Here is a 25,108-nt window from a genome sequence, read left to right as displayed (position 1 = left end):
CATTTTGACTATGAAATTTCATTTCATGGTCAATTGAATTTACTATATCTGAAAGAACTAAAGATGGGGTTGTAAAATAATTATGATGTTCGTACACACTTACAGAACAATGTTCTTATCCAGCGATACTGGGATAGTCTTATTTAAACGCTGTATTAATAGTGTACTGCTAATCACTAAAGCTTCTTGGGCTGAATACAAACTTAAATAATTTTAATATTAACTGCATTGAGTTTATTGCTTATCTCGTGAAGCATTAGAGGGCTTTACTGTAAGCAATATTTAATTTAGGTAAATGTAGTCCTATCCTGTTGCAAAGCCTGCTAGAAGCATTTCACCTTGAGAAATGTCATGAGATTTTAAATCACAAATGTTGAAAAAATAAAATGGGCTTGGACAGAATTATGATTAATACTGTGTGTCTTTGGCTTTTTTCTATGTACTACCTGACATGTTCACCTATAAACTTGAATGCAGAATTGCCAGAGGCATGGTTAAAAATAGGTTATGTCAAGGTTTTCATATGTCTCCCTCAGGGTATGGAGTTGGCTAGGTACCACATAATGCTTCTGCAAGTATCTCACATATTACACACAGGAAGACACACAAATGGAAAACAAAAAAGGGAAAGAAAAAATATTTAACATATTCTTTATGTACTATTATATTGAAAATAGTACTCATGATGCAAGAAAGATATCTATATATTTATTCTCAGCATAAATAGGACCTAGCAATTACTAAAGATTGTATTGGTGAGTTAACCATTGCTTATGCTATTATGATATATGTACTAAGGAAAGAGTGACAATTTGTCACAATGCTGATTAACTTCATTATTATTGGCAACAAACACAACACATTTATCTTTACAGCATTTTTACCATTTAAAAACAGTCAACAGCAACAAAAAGAGGAGATAAAATGGAGGCAGTTTGATTAATTTTAATATTTTAATAACATGCAAATAAAATTCTGATGTTCAAAAAGGACTCACTGAAAAATGGAGTGTTGATGAACATTTGACTTCAAAGAATGCACGGATTTACATGATGCAAATATTATCCCTATAAATACTTGAATATAAATAAGCAGAAATCAACAGCAATACCCTCATTAAAAATCAACCCTCAATATTTTATATTAATGCTCTGTTTTCTGTTGAGCTGCCTATAAAAAAAATATTTTAATCTGCAAACTGTGGCAATTCTATAAAACTACAAGTTTTGCTCCTGAGGGTTCCTTTTTTTAACACCTCTCTCTAATCTGCCCAGCCTGCTGAGTAGCATTGACATCAGTAGTACATCAATTTCAGAAAGTGGATTATTTTTACTAGACAGCTATTGTGACATATTGGGTCAGTCATAAATGAAAGATATTCATGCAAGCATGCAATACTTGTAATGAAGTCTCACTCTGACCTTCTGTATGATTGATTCTGTAATTTAGTTTTCTCAGGCAGTGCCTGAAATGAAATGAAATCATGTTGAACAAGTTTTGAATACCCACAGTGCACCAGGAGAAGAAAAATCTGCAGCCCCAGAGGCTTGAGAGAGAGCAGCTGAACGATTTATCTCCATGCTATTATAGCCTTTGCCAGCATTCAACATTTCTTTTTTTTTTTTTTTTTTTTTTCTTATTTGGCTTAAGTACTTAATTCTGCAGGTAGCTGTAAATGGGAAAATAAAATGCTGTTCAGATTTAAAATGACAGGACAGGAGTATGTGCAGGGGACTGATAAAATATCTTGAATAGAACTGACCTTTCATGTAGCTGAAAGTTACTGGGGGATTCATCCTCATAATTACCATATAGATTATTTTTATTTCTTTCCTGCAATGAAACATTTCAGAGAGCAGTAGTGCTGATTGAATGAAAATTGAACTTGTTAACATTCTTTTCAGCTTAGCCTGTTGTACATAACAGAAGGTTAGCTTTGATGAATTTCAAAATTCTCTTTCTGATATCTAAGAAACAGACAGTAAAATAATTGTCTTTTTTCAGTCTGATTTTTTCTTTTATTCAAAAACGTACAATTGTTGGAAAAACAGAACTGATAGTTTTATATATTGCTCACCACATTACTTATGCTGTTAGAGAAAATGTGTTTCCTATTTGATGAAGATTTGTGCCTGTTTATATTTTATAATTGTTGCATTGCTGCCAGTGCAGTCAGGATTCTGCACAGATAAGGCTAATTCGTAGTGGAATATGCTCATCTTTAATTATATTACTCCTTAGGAGTGGCACTGTGCTCAAATCAAACACACAATTGTGACTATTGCTTTTATTTGAAGAAGAGACTTTTAAAATAAACACCTCAAGAATGTGGCTTTAAAGAGATGAGGTGCAAATTTGAGCTTATTGAAGGCTGCATACAATAGAAATATTATTAGTGTTTCAGAACAGTGGTGCCTTTTACTTACAGCTCAAAATCTTTTTTAGTAGCTTAAATTCCCAAATTACTAATGAACTATAAGTGAATAGATTATCATAAGACTGGAAAACTAAAAGCTAAAAATGTTGCTTTGAAATTGGCAAAAGATAGTTATTTCACTACTCACCTGACTGGGTGCCTCTCATTTATAGGTTTCATTTTCCTTTACAAAGAAATTTATTTCTACATTTCTCTTTTAACACCCAGTCAGTAATCTCCTATCTGGAGAGGATGGAGTAGGTTTTCAATTAATAAAATGTTATAACAACATTGTTTAATGTGTTGCAGATGAAACAGTTATTTCATGGGTCATTAATGTGTTTAACGCCTGGAATGGTTTATTAAAACAAGCCCTTGTTATTGTTATGGATGTGTTTATTGTCATCTGTGATGCAAAATGTACAACAAATTTCACAAGTTTCTGGGTATTAGTTTATAGAAGTAGCAATTACTCTTAATAGAAAAAGAGATTCTCTTCTATTTTTTCTTGGATTTCTGTGCTGAATTGCTAAGCTCAGGCTTTAAATCAGCAGGGTTGGTCTGGCTTGTGTTGGCCTTTCCCAGCAGAAATGGCAGCTGTTATTGCCACTGGTTTGCAGAACTTGTGGTACCAGGAAAAATTAATCTCAAGCAGCCCTTGAATTACAGGATGCTTGGGCGGCTCTGAGCAGTGACATTTGGCCATGTACAGAACAGGAGGGATGCTCTGGAAATTGAGACCTTTAGGTCTCAGCTGGCAGCTCTGGTGGCTGCTCCCAGCTGGGCTGGGACACAGCTCAGGGCTGGGCGCTTTGTGGATGAACTTCAGAGTCTTCTCAGAGTACTTCCTTCTTGTTTGGTGTGGAATGGAATATTTTATTCTACACCTGATGAGGCAACTGGGTGTTTTGGAGTTACCTTCCAGAGCACGTGGGTGCCCAGCAGCAGGGCCCTGGGGACAGGTGGGGACAGGCTGGGAGCCCTGGAGGCAGCAGAGGCTCTGGCACAGAGGCTTTGGCCTGATGGGAAGATGGTGCTGGTGTGCTAAACAATAGTGTGAAGACTTTCATATCTTCAGTGACATTGCAATTCTCAGTGTGGATAATGTAGAGTCATTTTTCTGAGACATGCTCTCTTCTCATTGACCAATGAATGGGTCCCCTGTTAATGAGAGGGAAATGTCTTCTGCTGTTCTTAAAAACAGGCCACTCATAGTAACTGGTAGAGGGGACCTGTCCATAGGAAACAAAGTGACAGCAGTTGCCAAAGACTGAATAGAAGGCGCTAAACTAAACTAAAAAATAATAAAAATTGAAACAGGTAGGTTATTCCTTATTGAGGTCATAAGGGAGTCCTGCATGAAGGAAGAGAAGCACAGTAACATTGGAACAGTTTGGGAAAAGACACTGTTACTATTTTACAGTAATAGTACCTAAATCAAGATCCATCAGCTCTAGAAAATATTGTGAGGTGCCATATGAATCTGGGGCAAAGGATATGGCTCACTGGGAAAGCTGTCAGGAATTAGAGCTGAAGCTGAGTGTCTGATGTTCCTAAGAACTGAGCTCAGAAGGAACTCAGATGTCATGTTTCCCCTTGGACACATGGGGAAACGTGAGTGGCAATAGTTACCCAATACTCAGCTTCCACTTCAAGTTTGCATTGAAGAAATGTGAAGCCTCTTTAGAGTGTTTAATTATTCCATGTTGTCAGCTAGAAGAAAAACCTACCTGGGTCTGGTAATACAAAACATAATGAGACTGGTTTCTGATTTACTTTAGAAACCAGCAAGTAAATGAAAAAACCATAGAAAAGAAAAATCCCCCCAAAACATAAAGACAGCATATCCCTGAACATAGCTACCAACACTTGTAGCAATTTTCAAACATAAAAATGCCATGTAACCCCTGAGCCTGTCCCTCTGCAATTCCTTGCACAATTCTTGTTACCTTTGATAATGTTTGTTAGTTGTCATGCTCTCTCACACTCTCTCCCCACATTCCTTACTGCATAATAAGCACCTTTGAAGTCTGCCTTTGATTTGGGAGCTGAAGCACCTGAGTTGTGGAGTTGTAACAAAACTGCTAACAGCGTTTATCTGATGTTCTGGGACTTAATTTCAACTATCCAGGATTTGTTTGCAATGTGTCGTCACTGTTTGCACACAGCAGACCTAAGCTTGTACTGCTAATTTGGAGAGAAGCTCCTCATGCCAAGAGACTCCTCAGATCAGAGCCCAGATCTGTGATCTGAGTCACACATGTATTGTGATCATGCTGTTGGGTGCCTTGTCCAAGAGGAGTGTGATTCAATATGCTTAAAAGTATGGTAGAAGCTTGGGAGGAAGGGAGTGGGGAGTCTGGTTTAAAATGCCTCTACAAAATGGTGTAAAAATTAAATTGTGAATTAGATGGTGCTAAAACAGCAGCAGCAGCCACTCTGGGTGGGTGGAGGTCTGTGACCAGCCTGTCCTTGTCTGCAAGAGCAGAAGGGCTTGGTAGCAAATGAGGCAACCAAGAAGCCTCTCTGGCCTGGGTTGGGGTTCATGTGAGGAATCTGCAGGCTCACAGGAGAGTAAGAACAAAATTCCAAAGAGAAAACCCTCCAGGGTAGGGTGGTGGGGCATCTCCAGTAAGAATTTGAATAAAGAATTGTAAGAATTTCAGAGACAAGTCCTTAGTTTGGTACTTGTGTGATTCTGACCTTGCTGTGAGCTTTGTGTGTTTCCTCACCATGTAACACAGGGTTTTGGTAGAGTCCCACAGCAGAGCATGCTGTCAGTGACTGGGTCCAGCACAGGCCACAGCACCACCTTGCAGAGGCAGAGAGTCCTGGGACCTGCAGTGGGGTTCTGGCAGGGTGTTTGGCCCTGTCCCTGGCACCTTCCTGTTTGGAACCACATCTGTGGGTGCTGCTGCCCTGCCTGGTGTCACTGTGTGCCCAACCCCTGAGTGTGCTTCCACAGCAGAGATCTTCACTCGTGCTTTGCTGGTCTCACATTGCACCTCCCACCCCTGTCAGTGCTGCAAGGAAAGCATTAATGACATTTGCAGTGTGTGCCTTAAACAAGTGCTCAGTGGTGAAAATTGTTGCTGGAAACATCCCCGTTGCCTATGCACAAACCAAAAAGGGGCAAAATTTCAGGCCTGGGATAGGCAGGAGCAAAACTAATACTTTGCATTGCCAGGTTCCATTGTCTGTGCAGTATATATGCAGTAGATTATGCAGTATGTTATATAACAGGTCTGTGTAAGTGCAAGAAGTGGTACCACAAATGAGTGACTTGATTTTGAGAATGACTGTCTTGTATGACCCCCATAGTAGCCCCCGATGACCCCCAAATAACTTGCTCTGTTTTAAGGAATAAATCAGTGGACCCTCAAGTTCTTTTCATGTTTCTTCTATGGTTTATGTGTTCTCAGAAGAGAATAGAGGGACTGGACTGGATGGGCACACAGACCAAAAAATGGCATGTTGTTCATGTTTTTCAGGCAATAAAATGTGTATGAACCTCTTGTCACCAACCCAACTCTTAGCTCCAGATGAAGACATATTTTTTAATGAATTGACGTGCTGTTTTTTGTACACTTTTTTTGGGAATCAAATTAGGTAACTTTACTTTCCTACAGAGACATGAAGTGGAACATAGGAGTTTTTTCACTGCCAGAGAAAAGAAGCTGCTGCTTGTAGGATCTCCTGATAACTGCAGTTTGACAGCTCTATTAGTGGTGATGGTGTGTGTGCAGGGGAGAGGAAGGACACATCTTCAGTGGTGGCAGTACCAAGTGCAACTGTTTTGTATTCTATTAAGTAAGGATTTAATCTCTGACAGAGAAAAGCATCCTGTTAGTTTGATTTGTTTTGATTGGCAGTGAAGTCCAATCCTGTAAAAATTTAGATTAATGGATTCTTTTATCTATGCTTTACTTGTGGAGAAAAAGAATATTGAGGATTTCTTCTAGAGATATGCTGACATGACTAAAAGTAAAGGGAGTAATTTACAGTCAGGGACAACTGAGGATTTCACTCCTTACATTGCAGTGTATTTGCTTCAACTTAAATATGTCCTTTAAAATATTGCATCAGCTTATGTTACATTGACAGTGATGAATTCCTCAGGCAATAGAATATATAATAGTTTAAGTCAACTTCTGAAACCAGGGCACAGTGAACATAACCATAAATGTTGGATTTTGCTTAGTTATTCCTTAGTTTTTCTGGATGGCAGATTTCTCAATTCCCTTAAACTATCTCATGCAGTGTGGGGTGAGAGCCCAGCCCTACATCCTCCTGTGGACACTTCCATGGGGCATTTTCATCAGTCCTCACATGTCCAGAGTCTCACTGGAGGTGTTGCATGTTTAAAGGATGGAAGGCTGTAGACATTGATTTTAATCAAGACTTCAGTATTGCTCAAAAATGTTCTGAAAAGTAATATCCCAGTTATATTTTTAAATGTCTTGTTGAATGTTCCCAGAGATTAAAGTTATATCAGGGTAGGAATTCAGGATAGAATTACTGTATGGAAATTATTCTTAAAATGCAGGGTAAGTAAGTGGAAATTAGGACATCTCTCAATGTAATGGCTGGATGCATTTATCTGTCAAAATAAATACTAACTCTATTACAAGCTATACTAAGTACTGGATGCTTAATGAGTTGCTAATAGAAGAGCAAACTATCCTTCATTAATATATTTTTTTCACTTAGTACTCCATGGTACTTTGAAATACACCTTTGATAAAACTGTAAATTAAAGCATGGCAGTTGACACATTCCTTTCTTTTTCTTTTCTTTTTTTAAAATCTCCTTACTCCATTATTTTATATAGTTTCAAGAACTTGTTCTTTTACAAATCAGTGTAAAATAAGCTGTACCTTTGTCATAGGCTGTGAGATGTGTCCTTTAGCAATAGGACTAAATACGACTTTTATGGCATGACTGTCCAAAGTGATTAGAAATGTTGAGAGTAGGACAGTTTGATGGACAGATATCTTTATGGTTCCTTTGATGAGGCCTTCCATGAACCAAGTGCTGAATGTCTTTATAATGTGTGCAACAGGGTGGTAACAGCTGTGTAAGAGATTTTGGCTACACAGTCACCATACAGCTGTTTTGAGAGGGTGAAAACATTTTGGACTATATTTTGCTTTTTTTTAAATCCAGGTACATAATTAGAATTGTGAAAGGGTAAAAATTATATGGGTTGGAAGAGACCTTAAAGATATCTCATTCCAGCCCCTTGCCATGGGCAGGAGACCTTCCACCTGACCAGGTGCTCCCATCCTGCCTGGTCTTTAGTGTCTTTGTCCAAGGCTTCATCACTCTCACATTACAGAATTGCTCCCTAACACCTTATCCAAATGCCTTGTTCTCCATTTAGAGCCCGTCCCCCTTGCCCTGTCACTGGAGAGCCCAGAGAGGTGCCCAGTGCTGCCCTCAATAAATGTCTCTGCACCTGAGGGGTTTGTAGCACTCATGTAGGATGACAACAGATTGATCTGAGTCAAAGCCATTTCAGCCTGCAGAGGAATGAGACAAGTTATTTCTCCTTTGGTTTGGTTCCACACATCATGTCCTTGTCTGATTATCATGCTGAGTAAACCAGGGGTTGAGCTTTGCCTGACTTGTTTTGAGATCACCAGGTTTTGTCTAACTTCAATCTAAGGCTGTAAAGCAGATCAGGTTCAATCAAAACTTTATACTGTCTGCTTGAGGAGTTCATGAATTTTTGTCAGAATTGATCTCTTGTTTTTGCTTAATCTTACAAAAATCTTGAATGCTTTTAATACTTGTGTATCACATTTACTTTGGGTAAAGTTTATGTAGAAGAGCTTGTGATATTCTCTAAAATTCTCCCAGTATTCTCAGTGGGTTATTTTTCGATAGGTGAGCTTTTCAGTTTTCATACAGTAATGTAATTAGGATGGCATGTGGGTGCTTCAGTGCACTTGCATTTCCATGTGTGCTTCTGATACAGGATGATTTTTGTTGTTAAACATTTCTCTGATTAACATCTCAAGGATAATGAAATGCTACTGATCCCTTCAGTTTGATATTTGCCTTTGTCATATCACAGAAAAAATAAGAGCAAAAATAACTGATGGAAATTTTGTTTTCTTGATTTTAGCTCCTTTCTTAGAAGACTTTTGTTTGCTCAGGAGCTATAGGAAAATGCCATGGACTTTAATATTGCTATGAACTAGCCTCCCTGCTTTCTTTCCAAACCACTGTACACACATAAAAAATGGCTTATACTTCTTTGTCTGAAAGCTCTGGTATAGGAACCATAGGTTGTTCAGGGCCACAGCACTGTACCACAAAGCAAAAAATGAAAACCCTGTTCCTTTCTTTTTTTAATGCTGATCAGCCATATAAGTTAAACTGAAAGTGCAGAAAATACATTGTTTTTTGTTTTCATATGGACATATGAATAATAAGGAATTGGATATTATATGAAACATTTTCCTTTGCATAATATGTGTTATCAGTTTAGTTCTAAATGGCCAGTTACAAAATATTGTTGTTGCCATTCCTGGATTTTACTGAAGCTCTTAAGATTGAAAAAAAAAAGGCTAAAGAAATCAGGAAAAGATGCAGAAAAGAAAAACTGAAATTAAGTAAGTGGATGCAGAAAACCCACACAAGCATCAGATAGTATCAGAAAAAGGGACAGTTAAGAATTCATGGGCTTGTGTATAAAATTAGATTCTGGGTCAGTGCAAGTCAAGAGAATTTAGTCTCAATAAAATCATAGATGCAACCGAAATGACAAGACTTGGAGTAAATGGTTTGTAACCCTTGTCATCACATTTTGTTGCCTGAGTGTAAAGGCCAGAAAGGCCTGCATTGTGTAGCAATAAAGGGAGAACAAAAGCAAGGCTTTCAGGGGTAGAACACCTCCAAGAAAGCACTGGCTGCACAATAACGAAGAAAGTTAGTTTTTCTGAGAGAAGGTTATTCTGATCCTCTTCAGCTTTGCTGGAGAAAGCCAGCAAAGAGTTTTTCTTCATGCAATAAAGTAATGTCTGTAAAATGATTGGAGTAATGGGCAGAGTGATATCGTTTCACAAAAGACTTTGAATGACTTCCAGATGCCACTGCCAATACAAGTCACAATCAAAATGACCCTGTAGTTAACAGCAGTAAATTTTCACAGAAAGGTGCCCCGAAGCAAATGGGTATTTCAGCCAATAAGTCTGATGTTTTGATCTTTCTGTATCAAGTGCTCCACTTTTGGCACACACACTCATCTCTAAGGAACTGCAGTCCTTTACTGAAAATATTAAAAGCATTTAAGAAGTAGGAAAAGCAGTGTGGTGGGGTATGGTATGGATGATGAGCCAAGCTGGCAAGGGCTGGGGAAGCAAGGGGAAAATGAGGGTGAGCCCTGGGGCACAGGGTCTGGATCATGAGCTTGTGAGGTTAACTTGATCTGTACTGGACTCAGCTGCATATGCATTTTTATGCTAAAGAAGGACTTGTTTCTACTATATGGGCTTCAGCAGAAAGAGACACAACTGTCAAATTCCGAATTAATATGATTTACTGTTACAGGGAAACAGTGAGCTGCAGTATTTGTGTATAAAGATCCATGGGGCAGGGTGTGCATCTTCTCTAACACATGTTGCTTCTTTGTATGGCCACCCTTGTCCCAGCCAAGGAAAGGCTTCCAGGAGCACAGAAACACTGCCTCTGTTGAGGGCAAAGTTATAAAAAGTAAGGGAAAGTCATTTGGGCTAAACTTTCACCTCCATGCTGACACAGATTTTTCAAAACTGGTTTTTACTTATCCATACTTAACAAGAGAGCACCAGGAAGGTCAGACTCTGTTGTGGAAATCCAGTGGGCTCCCACAATTGCTGTTTTGTTCTGTGTCATTTCATTAAGGATCATTGCACCTGCTACTAATTGCAATGTGGCTTATTAATAATGAAAGAGTTTTCAAAATCTAATTTATTTCTCATGTTTCTGGCTGCTCAAACAATGACTGTAGATTAATCAGGTTGCTGAATCAATTTGAGAGCTATTTATTCTCTTATTAACTTTTTAAAAAATCTTCTTTTCTGTTTACATGTTCCTTCATTGTGTATTGATCTGTGTGTGGTCCAAAAAAACCCCATAGTTTTCATAGGCAGATTGCAGCTGACTTTACCTTCAGGGTCTTGCTTCTTTTTATTTACAAATGTGGTAAATGTTGTGCAGATGTAGGAGACACAGTTTGTGCCCTCAAGAAACAGTAGAAACCAAACCATGCAAGTGCTTGTGTTTCTGAGACTTGGAGTACAAGTCAGTGATTTGTACATCGATTTTGTACAAATTTTGCTACTTCCACACATTTGATTGTTGGATTAAAGATAAAAATGTGCAGTTTTATGTGCTACTTGCCAACAGGAGTGTTTAGGATTACTGGACTGGTTCTCCAGCCTGCTGCAGTGAATGCACTCCAGACCAGCAGGGCGGTGTTCTGTGTTTAAAACAGATTTCAAATCCCACCCAGACAGGACTGGTTTGTATCCACTGCTGTTACTTGTAATGGCCAAGAATAACTGAAACTCAGTAGAGGAAGATGCTTTTCTCTCTCTATATATATACCCTCATCCCACCCCAATTTTGTTTACTTTCTGACAACAGTCTGTGTCTCCTCATTTGCAATGTTTTCCTGAATCCTCAGTCATCCTGTTTACCTATTGTTTATGTGGGTATTTCTCACTACATCAAGAGAAAAAATGTTTAAAAACAGACAAATGTAATTTCTAGTCAAAGAACAAAATAAGCAGCCTCAGTTGGGGGGAAAAGTGAAGTCTGGAGCAATTAAAGTAACTGTTGCTACACTTAATTTATTAATAATATATTTAATTCATTAAAAAGGAAGGAAGCAAACTGCATGTTGACGGTGTGGGTTCTGTAAGCCTGTGAAAATAACTTCACCTGCTACTGCTGTATGGTAACTGCTAATATCTAAGCAATGTTTCCATCTCTTTTAGGATCAGAGTCACAGCCAGGTTTCCCAGTACCGCCAGGACCACTCTCTGATTATGAGATCCATTGTGCACATGACTGATGCTGCTCATTCGGGAATTATGGCTCCGTCCCAGCTCACCACCATTAACCAGTCTCAGCTGAGCGCGCAGCTGGGGCTGAATTTAGGAGGCACTAATTTGCCACACACCTCTCCCTCTCCTCCTGCAAGTAAATCAGCCACTCCTTCCCCATCTAGCTCTATCAATGAAGAAGATGCAGATGAATCAAACAGAGTAAGTTATTCTATGTGCTGCAAGCCTCACACATCCACACACTGGATTTGCATGGCTGCAGCTGCAATGTGGTCGTTTAAAACACAAATATTACAGTAAAGTGGAATATGATTAATTTGCTGATTACCTTCTTTACTTAAGAAATATCCATACTATCATCATAATAATGAACCTAAGGCTAGACAGATATATATAGATATATATATGTGTACATATATATATATGTGTGTGTGTGTGTGTACATATATATATATATATATACATATATATATTTCTTTTGGTCCAGTATGAGTCAGGTTTTCAGATCTGTTGAATCTCTTCAGGCATCAGTCTTGGACAGTTTTCTCATTTTGGTATTCTCTGGAGTCATGTAAAACATGGATATGTATGGAGAGAAGTAAAATAAGGTTTCTTCCAACTGAAAGTTTAGTTAACTTATATCTTCCTTTAAATAAACCTCTTATAAAAGGAAAAAATACTGACCTAAGGAAGAACAAATGTTCTTATAGCAGTATAGGTAAAAGCCTAATTAAAAATTGTTCCATGAAAGGTTTTCTCATTGAGTTGATGGAAGTTATACATGTGGAAAGCTCATTGTACAGGATCCTCAATATATCAAAGTAAATCACTATCACAGAGAGATGTATCATACCACATATCATATTTAGAGGCACTTGATCCCCTTGTTGCAATACTCTGTGCATAGCTCACCAAAGGAGGGTTCAGGGCACGAGCACACACAGGGAGTGGAGCTGCTGGATCCCCATCCAGAGGGCAGAGAGGGGCTGTCAGTGCCTGGCCAGAGCACAGAGCTCCCCGAGCTCCCCCACAGGCACCTACCCTGCCCTGGGGGAGCACAGCCAGTGCTCTGCAGGTGGGCATACACTGCCCAGGTGCTGCTGCTGCTTTTTGCCTCAAGGGTGGGATTTTTAACTCCTGGCCCGTGTCTAAGTTGCCAGTCTAAGCCTGGGAACTGGAAAATGCCTCCAAGCTTTTGCCTTTTGAGTCTTAGGTGCTGAGATTGGATCTTAAAGGAAAAACATAGATGGCCTCTTCAAAATATGCTATGAAGTAAATCTTAATATTTTTTAATATTAATTATCATTGGGGTGTCCTTTTTTTGGTCAAACTTGTAAAATGTGACTCTCAGAGCCATGCTTAGAATGAGTAGTAACTACTCATGCATTTAGTTCCAGTAGCTCCAATGAGATTATGCTGAGACTAAGTACTTTTTGCTAGAGAGTAGGGCCTGCACAACAGGACTCTCCCAAGTGTTGTCTACATAACAGCTTTATCCAAATAATATTACAACTGACTGTAAATAATGGTTTTGCAATTTATCTGACTTATTTAATGCATTTATTGACTGTTCTTGTTCTTACTGTTTCTTAGGCTACTGGAGAAAAAAGAGCTGCCCCAGATTCTGGCAAGAAGCCCAAGACCCCAAAGAAGAAGAAAAAGAAAGATCCCAATGAGCCACAAAAGCCAGTGTCAGCATATGCCCTTTTCTTCAGAGACACACAGGCTGCAATTAAAGGACAGAACCCCAATGCTACATTTGGAGATGTTTCAAAAATAGTGGCATCTATGTGGGACAGTTTAGGAGAAGAACAAAAACAGGTAAATTGATGCAGGGTTGTCTCACAAGAAGTAATAATAGTAATCCTTGTAGAAAAATCCTCCTACCTCTTCTCTGAGTTGCCCATGCTACTTGCTGATGTAGAACTCCACCTCTGTAGAGCTAAACTGAGTTTTGAACTTGCTGAAGACCTGGCATCTAATTTTTATGTTTTTTTCTTTGTGAGAGCTGACAGGTAGTGCTAAATGACTGTATTTGTCTTTAAATTTTAAAGGGCAGTTTGTAAAAGAGCTCAGGTTATAGTGTCCTAGAGTCCTCTTAAAACCATCTTTTGATGATTCCCATTTCAAAGCCCTTGTTTCCTATTAATAAGTTAGAAAAGAGGAAGGTACAGCATATTTACCATTTCCTTTGATCTGCCTTATGAATTTGTTACAAAGCGTGTTGATTTCCAACCTTTGAAGCCAATCCTCTGAGTCTCATTACAATGTTGCGTGGGAAATGCTATCTCAAACTCCAACTGGGTACAGAGTGATGAGTTTTGTACTTCCTTGAGGGTTAGTCTTCTTCCCATACACATGGAAATGCTGCACATGGATTAAAGAGGGTTAAAAATACCCTTTGTTTGTTCCCAGTAACAGTTAATAGAAGCTTGTATGGGAGGACAGGTTCCCAGATTGGACACCTTTTGGCAAGAGATGAATAGTACTTTTTTCTGAAATACATTTAGAAAATTTATTCTGATCTAACAGATGATAATGAACATGATTTAAAGGTGAACTTTAAATTTAATAATGATTAAAAATACAGATTTAGTAATTTTTGCCTAGCAGTTCTTCTTTAACTCAGTGGAATTCTCTCATGCTGACTTTGGGGCAAGTCCAAGCTCTTTGATCCACCTTTTTTAAAGGTGTACAGATTTTCTTATATATAGTTCAAATATTTGTTTTGGAAAAAAATGCACAGATATATTCTGCTATTCTAGACTACTGCTGGTACATTTTGGCATTTGTAATACCCAATTTTCTAATATGCCTGCTACTTGGAGTCAATAAAATACTGTTTTCTGGGCAAGGAAAGAGTGCATAGGTAGTCTTGTCAATCAGTTTGCTGCTCAGACTGATGTCAAATAGCAGCATTTTGTTATTCCTGATAATAAACATAAACTGTACTGCAAGTCCAGCAAGTAGCCCTGAAAGTCTGTAACCACCTGCAAGAATATTTAGGACTTTCAAATTGAGTGTTTTCAGGGGTTTTGGTCTATGTTTTTTGTTTCTGTGCAAGTGATTTTGAGAGCATTCTGGCAAAAAAAAAATAAATCTTAATAGTTGAAGTTGGTGAAATTGTGATCTCTTTTAATAGGTATATAAAAGAAAAACTGAAGCTGCCAAAAAAGAATACCTAAAGGCACTTGCTGCCTACAGAGCAAGCCTTGTTTCTAAGGTAAGCCTAATGTTGCCTTCAATGTAATTCAAGAGAGCTTTTATCAATGATATTGGAATATGTGGGGCAAGGGGGGGATGTTATGCACAATATAAGCAGAATCATGGCATTTCTGTAATACAGCTCTACAAGATGTTGTGCTGCTGCTTGAACCCTGCTTAGTCTCTGTAAAAATAATTTCATCTCTCTCCTGGCATACTAATGATTACCAGAAACCATCTTTGTAATTGTACATCTTCCCTGAGATGTGGAGGCAAAGTAATGCACTTCACCACAAAAAAGAAATTCAGTCATGAAAAATATACTGACCTTTTGACATTAATATTTGCAAGCTGTTTGCAGAGGTTTGTTTTTCCTCAAGTGCTGCTTCTCAAAGGACAGGCTTGCTCTGCGTGGAGTTGGAGAGCAGTTGTTGTGACAAAGCTTAAGTATTTTTGCAGGTGAGGGGAAAGAAATGTGTGGTGGCTCTGAATTTGGAGAGCACTAAAAAATGGACTAGCTGGCAGTGAGCCACAAGGAGTATTTTAGTGGATCCTGAGTTAAAATAAAACCTGTGAAGAAAACAAAGTTCTGCTGTCTTACTTGAGAATTTACCTTTCTAGACAGCAGCACTATACAGGTTGCAGTTCTGTTGCATCTGAATATCATAAATGGAAATGTGCTTATAGACATCTAAAATATGGGTAAAACAGTGGGTGATGATGTCTTAACTCCTGAGAATATTCATTTGAATGTACAACTGCTGAACATTAGTAAATCATATGGAAAGTTGCTGTGTATTTTAATTATTGAGTAAAAATATAACATCAGAAATTATACATTGTTTTTGAAAGCTGGAAGATTTATTCTTCTTGTATTAAGAAGCTGCGTTTTGCTGTTGCCTCTAAGACTTGGATAATATTCTAAAAGCCTTTAGTATCACAATGCTAAGTTCAAGATCAGAATTCTAAATGCCTTTCAGAGATATTATTTTGTGAATCTTAAGTTCCCTTTTCAAACAATCAGGAATCTTATTTTTTTCCCAAATCCATGGGACCAGCACTACCAAGTAACTTCTGGGTAGATTGCAGGTGGAAATGACACTCAGAGTCATGGTATCTCATCTCCTCTAAATTAAGACATCCTTGCTGTAGCTTTTCACATGAGATGGTGGCTCAGGGTAGGGATGGGATAGAGACTTGTGCAGCACAATTTATTACAGGTAAATGTCTGATGAGTGTCAGTAAATTGCTCATTGGTTGGTAACTGATGGGGTGGGGAGTGTGTGTGCTGCTGACTACCAAAGAGCAGGATTTTTTAAAAACATGTAAATATATTGGGCCTGTTCTAGCTCTTTCAGTGACAAAATGTGTGTGACATCTGTGACTTTCTGGTGTTGATCAAGGGCACAAATTAGTTTTTGTCTTAGTAAGACCTGGAGGTACCATATAGGGAGGCAGATAGAGAGGTGATGCAATGTACTGCTGATCAGTGGTTGTTTTCAGACTGCAGATTGATCTTTTCTGATAGAAAACAAAAGATGGCAAAGGGATTGATCTTTTCTGATAGAAAACAAAAGATGGCAAAGGTCTCTGAGTAGCTGTTACTTTTATTACCATGTAAACAGTAACAATGTTTTTTCTGTTGAAAAGACAATTAATTTCTCTTCCAAACACAGGCTGCTGCAGAATCTGCTGAGGCCCAGACAATTCGCTCTGTTCAGCAAACACTGGCATCCACAAATTTGTCTTCCTCCCTCATTCTGAATAGTTCCCTTTCTCAGCACGCCACGGTGTCGGCATCTCCCCAAACTCTTCAACAGCCCCTTTCCAGAGCCATTGCTCCAAAACCCTTGACCATGAGACTGCCAATGAATCAGATTGTAGCTTCTGTCACCATTGCCCCCAACATGCCAACAAACATTGCAGCTCCATTGATAAGCTCCATGGGCTCCAACATGGTGGCAACGCCGTCCTCGTCTCAGCTCAGCCCCTCCATGCAAAGCCAGCAGCACCAGATGCAGCAGCTCCAGCAGCAACAGATGCAGCAGATGCAGCAGCAGCAGCTACATCAGCATCAAATGCATCAGCAAATACAGCAGCAAATGCAGCAGCAGCATTTTCAGCACCACATGCAGCAACATTTGCAGCAGCAGCAGCAGCAGCATCTCCAGCAGCAGATGAATCAACAGCAGATGCAACAGCAACTGCAGCACATGCAGCTTCAGCAAATGCAGCAGCAGCAAATGCAGCACATGCAGCACCAGTCCCAGCCTTCTCCTCAGCAGCATTCCCCAGGAGCCCCGCAGATCACCTCTCCCATCCCTGCCATTGGGAGCCCTCAGCCAGCACCTCAGCAGCACCAGTCACAAATACAATCTCAGACACAGACTCAAGTATTGTCACAGGTCAGTATTTTCTGAAGATAAATGATCTTGCAACATGGCTTTGTTGGGGTAGGGGTAAACCATATTTGGCTGAAAACTGTAAATTGTTGATGGTAGTTATGCAGGGATGCATAACAGATCAAATGATCCTCTAAAGTGTCTATTAGATAGGCAATAAAGAACTACAATGTAGCTGTGTATCATCTTTTAGCTGACTATAAATCATTTTGTTTAAAAGAAAAAAATGCTGTTCTCTTTTTCATGTGATGCCTTTTTAATTTATTTAAGCTTTACCTACAATATGTGAATCAACTGGCCTAAAAAATACCTGGACCTTATGACTGCAAAATGGCCTTTCAGAGTTGTATGCTATAGCCCTTCTTTCTCTAAGAGTGAGTAATGCACTTCAAGGCAGTATGAGCTCATGAAGCCCTTAAAGCACAGTTGTAACTACCTGTAAAATTATGATTGGATTTCATACAATCATACTTGTATGACATGAGTTAGTTGATGGCATTTTTTGTCATGAAAATTAGAGTAAATCACAGATTTTTGCCAAAGCTCTTATTTTTTTTTCTTTTTCTCTCCTAAATGTCTTCGGAAAAACAAATGCAAGTAACTGGACATAAATGTTTGACCCAACTTTTCACTTCATTTCTCCAAATAAACCTGCCATAGTTCATGAGAAAATATATATTGACATTTACCCTCTTACGTTAATTCCAATTACAGAACAAATGTGAATATTATATTCTGTGTCGAAGTGATGAGTTTCAGATTTAATACACTGTATTTTTAAAAGGGAAATGCACTTAAATAAAACTGTTATTACAGAAAGCTAAGATGAGAAATGCAAGTTATTAATACGCTGTAAAACCAGTAGAATATTTAAATGAAACTCCACAACTGAATAATCAATGTAAATATTTTCTTTAAAAGTTGTAAGTTTTCATATCATGTGTTGTAAAGTTTTCATAAATGAGGCTTTAATGTAAACACTGGTAACATGAATTATTAATTGCTACATTGCTTATTGTGTTTTTATGCTGTTTTATACTTTTTTATGAGTTATGATAGCAGCAATTAAGTTGTTTGTATTTTGCTTATCTAAAATAAATGCTTTTATCTTGCTATAGAATAAACACATTTCGGTAAAACTGATGAGCTGTAAGTCTTTGATAGAGAAACCAGAAATGTTTCCTTTTGCAAATGCTTTCTTGGACTTTTTAAAACTCCTTTGGATTTTTATCTGACATTCTGGGTGAACAGGTACCAATGGGAACTTGGCTCTTGTGCCCTCCAAGATGCTCTGCTGCAGAGTTGTGGGCAACTGCTCTGAGGTGTCTGTGACTCCAGAGAGAGGAGGCAAGGGCTGGAGTCACACAACAGTCATGGTGCTCCGTGCTGATGAGCTGCAGGAACAGGGAAGTGAACCTGTCTCTCAGACATAATGTTCAGAGATGGAAATCAGCACAAATTGTTTTTGTATCCAAGAGTTCCAGGTATAAACACAGCCACTGCTGTGGGCTTCCCTCTGTAAGCCTCCAGCTCCTGCCTTGGGCTGCTCCTGAGCTGTCTGACTTTTATGTTCTCGTTAAGGTAGAATGTGATGGAGTGGGGAGGATGGAGGGGGCAGGTCTTTAATGTGAAGGCTTTGGAAACATTAACATCCAATGTGTTGTCAGGTTATTAATGCTGTTCCTATATTTTTGCTCTGAACAGAAAGGAGAGAGCCTCTATTTTCTTGTTTCCCTTCTTGTCCTGCAGTATCTGTGCTGTGAGTGCAGCCTGACCACTATCCCCAGTTGTCTGGCATGATTAATTACAGCATCTGTCCTGTCAGAAGCTATAATGAAGAGGTCTTGATAAAAATTGCAAATTACCACTGGCAACAATCTTAAACTGCTTATGATAAAATGAAAATTAAAAACAGCAAGTGTCAAGCCTGAGCAGAATCCTAATCCTGTTTGAGGCATGGCTACCATGCTCAGAGCACAACCCAAAAATAATGGAATAGAGATCCCCAAAAAGTTGCAGCCAGACTTGAGGGAAGAGGTACTACAGCATGTGAGTTTCTTCATAATGAATTCATCTTTCAATATTTCATCATCCTCAGGTACTCTGCTTATTATGTACAAATATTGAACAGCAAGAGATTCTAATTATAAATTTATAGATTTCTTGGAGCAGAAAAAATCATATATAAATTGAAGCTTTTCATAATAGGTGTTAGTTGACAGCTACCCATGCTCCTAATAGCCTTAGCATGATATCTAATAATGCCTGGGATGGAGGGTGTTTATTCCAAGTGCAAGGAAGCCTGTCTGCATTAGAAATGGCACAACAGAGGCTGGTTGGGAGAGATTTTGTGTGTGTCAGTTTTAACCAATGTTACGTAACAAAGGAAACCATTTTATGGTCGTTTTTGAAACCTTTAGACAAATGTCTTCAGAAATAATTGCTAAACTGCATGTGACAGTAATTGTGTATTAGTTCTATAATTGTCATTTTGAAGACCTATGAAGTATCGTTGGAAAAATGTCACAAGTGATAAGAGTTAATTACAACTGAAGTCTGTTTTCAACTATTTGCAGCGAGAAGCAGGTGTTATTACACTCATTAAATGGTTTCATAAATCCTGGGTTTTATCACATTTGATTAAGAGCTGCTGAACTACTGATGTTCAATTCCAGGAAAAATAGTTTTAATTACTGCAGCTAAAAAAAAAAAAGAAAAAAAAGAAAATTAATCATCAAGCAGGACCGTACATTTTAAATATCAAAATTTGAATCTTGAAAAACTGGAGCATCTCCCTGCTTGCCACAAAATTATATTTTGCATTACCCACAATAGCATATTGCAGAACATCTTGTGTTTCAAACTGTGCAAGTTTGTGTTCATGTTCCCTAAATCTAAGTGAATAACTGTGCTATCATAGGTCATAAATAAAACTGTTAGTTTAAATCGCTTGATATGCAATTTATACAAGAAAAATGCAATAATCTGTATGGTTTCAGTGTTGTGCATGGTTTTTAACAATGTTTTCCTTCGTAGCATTTACAAGCACTTAACTGCTCCCTTCTTTTCCCAAGGTTTCAGATGCTTTATCACCTCGGTTAACCACATTCTACTTTCACATTAACCCAGGTTGACACATAATGAAAGAACATAAGGAAGTTTAATTTTTAGCTGACACAGGGTCATTAGTTTCTAACTTGAAGAACAAAGCCTTTAAATACCTCTGTGCAACATAATCTCAATTTTATATTATCACCTGACCATTGTGGTTTGCAGGACAGATGGATTAAATATCTCAAGTTTAACCACAAGTCTTGCACTGACTCTTTTCAATGGGGATTCCTATTTGAATGGCTCCTTTTTCATTTCTCACTTCATGGAGTATTTTGCAGCACTGGACTGCATTCTAACCTTTCCCTCCCCCCTTTGTTTGGCTTTTGTTTTGCAACAGCTGTTATTATCGTTTTTGGTCAGCTGTGATTGCTGGAGGCAAAATAGGACCAGATGGTGTTTTGCTATGCATGAATGGCGAGTTAGAGGAGTTTAGATTGAATAGGCCAAGTTTGAATGGTGTCTATGCACCACCTGCCCTCTTCAGCAGCAGCACACACATCATAGGAGCATGATCTGTCTCAGACCTACTAGAATTGGATGGGAATGGAGAGCGCCTCGTTGGATTTTCTCCATATTTATTGATCTTCCATGCACTAACAGCATAATGCAGTACACAGTCAATTTGAGTTAATTGGATATGACACAGCATGTACATGTAATCTATCACTGAAGTCTCCTGGTACACTTTAGGGTTTGCTGCCACAAGAACATGCAGTATTAGCCTGCATTAATAGGCTAAGTGGATGGAAGTAAACCAGGATCATTGTAGGGTTTGTAGGGCTTGATTTGACAAAATATACTGTAGTTTTACAATTGTACCCTTGAAACTGCCAGAAATGCAGTTAACTATGAACACTTCTGATTTGATAGACGGGGGCTGAGTGTTTTGTCACAGAAAAAAATTATTTGTCATTCCCACACGTTTCTGTGAGGCTTGCCAGTGAAATTTAAGCAAATGTATGGAGCAGCACCCACAGGGATGGGCCAGAGGCATTCAGAATAATACCAAAGGGCTGCTTTGGTAACCTAAAACTGGTCAGAGATGTGGAATTTAAATGTTACATAAATGTAAGAACTATTTTCTGCTCTGTTAAGGCTCACTGAAAGACATGGGGTGTGAAAGACTTGTGCCTGGACATTACAGAAGAAAATACATGGGTTATGAGTAATGAAAAAATATATAACACTAATATATAATACATAAATTGCTTGCATTGTTACAGCAATTGGATGTCTCAAAGCCTACTTAATATGTGACTGAGGGCTGCGATCATGCTCTGAGTTGGCAGGAGCTGCTCACTCGGCGTCTTTGTCTGTGGTGTCAGGTAGCCAAGTGAGCTACTTTATTATGAAAATTGCATCCAACTGAAAAAATGCTAAATATTTTCAAGTGCCTGTGGGAAAAGCTAGGTTTTTATTAAAGGATTTGGTTCTTAAAGTCACCAAGAAGTTAATGCTTCTCAGGTGCATCGGAGGGAGAGAATTTTCGATTATAATACGAAAATCTTTGAGAAGTGAATGTATTGCTTTGAACAAGCTGCTGTGACACTTCAATAGCCTACACTGGAGATTTAGAATGCATTCTGTTTACCTCAGTTAAAAACCAGAAGTGTTATTTTAAATAGTGGGTTTTGTCCAAGTTCTTGGAGCATTAACATCTTCAGGCCCTAAACAAGCCAAAGCAATGGAGAGTTTTCTTAGAAGTTTTGAAATTAAATTTATTTTTATCTTCTAGTTAAAAAAAATTTTTGAACAGAAAATTATACTTGTCTTGCAGTTATATGGACACTTCTTCCAGGTATCATTTATTCTCCTTCCTCTCCGGGAATATCTTTATGATGCAGTTACCTTTGGTCTCTTATTTTTCTCCAGACTGGAGTTGCTACATCATTGTAACTCTGCTGTTCTAATTGTAAAAGAGAGGCTTTCATCCAGAAAATAATTTAAAATGAGCTGATAATTCATGTATAAAGGTAGTAATTTCATTGAAGTGACTACTCATATGCTCTGTTACACAGTTGCTCAAGTGCTTTCATAGGTCAGGGTCTAATTGCAAAACATTGTATTTGTTTTCCAAACAGATCCAAGTGTTTATAATAATAATCAGAACCTAAAAGTAATCTTATGTTTTCTGCATTTTCTTTTATTATATTCTATTCAAAACAAGTCATGGGTCTCATTTTCAAGTACAGTACAGTATTCTAACCTTAGTGCTGGTTCAATGACTGACTCATCATAAATGCGTAAAGAATTACCCACCTGATGAGGAATTGTATCTGCAATCATTTAGAAGGGATTCTACTGTGCACAGGTCTGAAAACTTCTACCTGGATCAGCAGTCACAGCTCTTGACTGAGCAGATGCCTTAACCAAATATTTGTATTTACAAAACAGAGAAGTAAATGCAGGCAAACGAAGTGCCAGGGTACCTGCTGGCAATATTTGTGAAACCTAAAGGGTGTATTTACTGCAGGCTGGTTTATTTTAGTGCTACAGCCCATACTGTCCTGATAACAAACATATACATTGCATCAGCACATAGACAATAAACAGTAAGTTAAGTACATACATAATAAACCCCTTGTGTTACAATTTTCTTACTGGTAGTTAAAGGTTCTTAATCTTGGAATTAGTTTTGATATTCCAGGAATCATAAGAATTGACCATTAAATTTTTAAAAATAGTAAGTAGCTGAACCATTTCTTACTTTCCTCTTCCTAATTTTGAAAGTGAAGAAAATTCAGTGTCTGAAAATCAGAACTCACTTTGGAAAATTCTGCTGTATGGACTGTTGATCAGGGGATTATCACTGCTGCCCTGATGTACATGTTTACATATATATATATATAAAATAAATAAAATCTTGCACCCTGCTCCTACCTGCTCACCACCTGTGGAAAGCTGGTCCTGAAGAACTTCTCCTCTTTCACCCCCCTTCATGTTCCTCCTGTTCCTGTGGGTCACAAGGAGATTAATAGATTGTGCACATACACAATACATATTTGTTTTACTAAAGAGATGTCCAGATGGGTGCACTTAATCGTATGTGGCAAATGTCTAAGATATGCACAAATCTAGGCATGCATTTGGGGATTTTGGGGTTAACATGTTAGGTGCTTTGCTGCACGGACTGTCAAAGGATTTGGTTACTGCTTAGCATGCCTTGGCATTGACAGAATATAGATGAAGCTAGTGATAATTATCATCCTTGTGTAAACAGACTTTCTCCCTTATAGAATGGTGGCAGATAAATCTATAAGGGTTTTGGTCAATTACAGCAGACACGTATTTTACAGCAAATCTTGAGCCCGTGGTGAAATACATGTAATTCTAAGTGTCAGTTTAGATACTTGTGTTTCTGTAAAAGCTGGGCAATCTCTTTTTTTCTTCCTTTCTTCCTTTAACCCAAGGCAAATGAAGTTATCCTTCACTTCAGAAAATGACCAGAACTTGCTAGCAGGCTTGGACAAATTAAACATCCTTGAACAAAAATCATGATACTTTCACAGTCATTTCTGTAGGTGTCTCCTGTAGCTGTACTTGGCTTTAAACTGAAGGTGGAGTTTGTTCCAATTATTTCTTTCCATTTTCAAAGCTGCTGATCAGCAAAAAAAAAAAAAAAAAAAAAAAAAGAACTGATGCACAATTCTGCATCCCTGCCTGTTCAGCTGCACAAGAGGCAGCGCCCACTGGGAATGGGTGCTGGTTCCACCAGGCACAGCGGGATGTGGGTGCAGCATGGGCTCCATGCTCATCTCATTTCATGCCCCTTTGGTGTGAGATGTCAAAGCAAGGTATAAATGATAATTTCAAAGGGAGCAGAGCAGCCCACCATGGTTCACTGCATCCCCTGGTCCCTGTGGCCATGGGGAGTGCAGCTGCAGCCTCTGCTGGGGCAGGAGATCTCCTGGTGCCAGGGGGGCCCGTTGGCAGCAGCACCACTGAGCTCTGCACTCAGAAATTAACACGAGCTTTGTGGTGCACTCAGGACTAAATAAGAGCCCATGAAGCCTGTAAAAATAATCCCAATGATTTCAGGATACTTTGGAGCAGGGTTTAGCTGAAAATGGACGGAGAAATGCAGCCATTATGAGCATGCTTGTAATTTTTTCCAATGACGTAGGAATATTTCTTGGAGAAAGAGAATTTGAAGGAGAGGGAGGAACAGCAATTTTCCTTCTGAATTGAGAAAATGAAAACTGTTGGGTGTGTGTTGCTATCACAGCAAAGTGTTTCTATCCAGGCTCAGTGTTTCAGCATGTAAACAACTTCCAGTGAAATCTGCAAAGTGCCTGTGCAGAGCATCTGGGAAAATATTTGTGCTTTAAATGCATTAAGCAAAATGATAATGTTATTTGACTTTGGTTAATCAATAACAGAGGAGAAATATAATGCTTTAATAAGCTTCTGCCGTACAATACAAAGTCAGTGAAATAAAAACCACTTTGTTATTTTTTTTAAATTGCATAAATTACAGTGGGGTTTCATTTTAGGGAGTGTGGGGGTTTTTTCCCCTATCGTTATCTGTATATTTTATCTGCAGTTTGTTGCTTTAGAACAACGTATTTGTCCACTGTAGACAAAATATGCACTTTGTTCAATTCCTTACTTGAGGTCAAATTCTCTTGAGGAGAACAAGTGTGGGTTGTGTAGCTGTCAAAAGAGGGTTTAGTGCTTGACCCTAAGAAGCATTGAAAGCCCAGATCTTTCTTTTTTTATTGCTTTTCATTTTCATTGTTTGTACTTTATACTTAAGAAGGGGCCTCTGCACAGGGGAAAGCCCCTGCTTTCGTATTCACAACCAGCAGCCTTCTACTGAAACACCTCAAAAGCTTTTCACAGCAAGAATTTGGAAACCACTGCCCTGTGTCAACTGCTGGCGCATAATCAGGCTGCACAGGGAGGGGCTGGGGCAG

At 38.6% G+C, this 25,108-nt stretch overlaps 1 protein-coding gene across 2 annotated transcripts in view; it reads left to right on the top strand.

Annotated features, from left to right (window-relative positions):
- TOX3 (TOX high mobility group box family member 3) overlaps positions 1-17,897 on the top strand; it is a 73,442-nt gene extending 55,545 nt beyond the window's left edge. For both annotated transcript variants that reach the window (XM_063167775.1, XM_063167774.1), the window contains exons 4-7: positions 11,404-11,673; positions 13,066-13,293; positions 14,615-14,695; positions 16,353-17,897. In XM_063167775.1, coding sequence (XP_063023845.1) covers positions 11,404-11,673; positions 13,066-13,293; positions 14,615-14,695; positions 16,353-17,096 — 1,323 coding nt within the window. In that variant the 3' untranslated portion in view covers positions 17,097-17,897. The remainder of the gene's footprint in view (positions 1-11,403; positions 11,674-13,065; positions 13,294-14,614; positions 14,696-16,352) is intronic.
- The last annotated feature ends 7,211 nt before the right edge of the window (positions 17,898-25,108 follow it).

The sequence above is a fragment of the Melospiza melodia genome, chromosome 13 (genome assembly GCF_035770615.1).
Source record: "Melospiza melodia melodia isolate bMelMel2 chromosome 13, bMelMel2.pri, whole genome shotgun sequence".
Taxonomy (NCBI): Eukaryota; Metazoa; Chordata; class Aves; order Passeriformes; family Passerellidae; genus Melospiza; species Melospiza melodia.
Note: the sequence above shows the minus strand (reverse complement) of the source record. Positions and strands in the feature narration are given on the sequence as shown.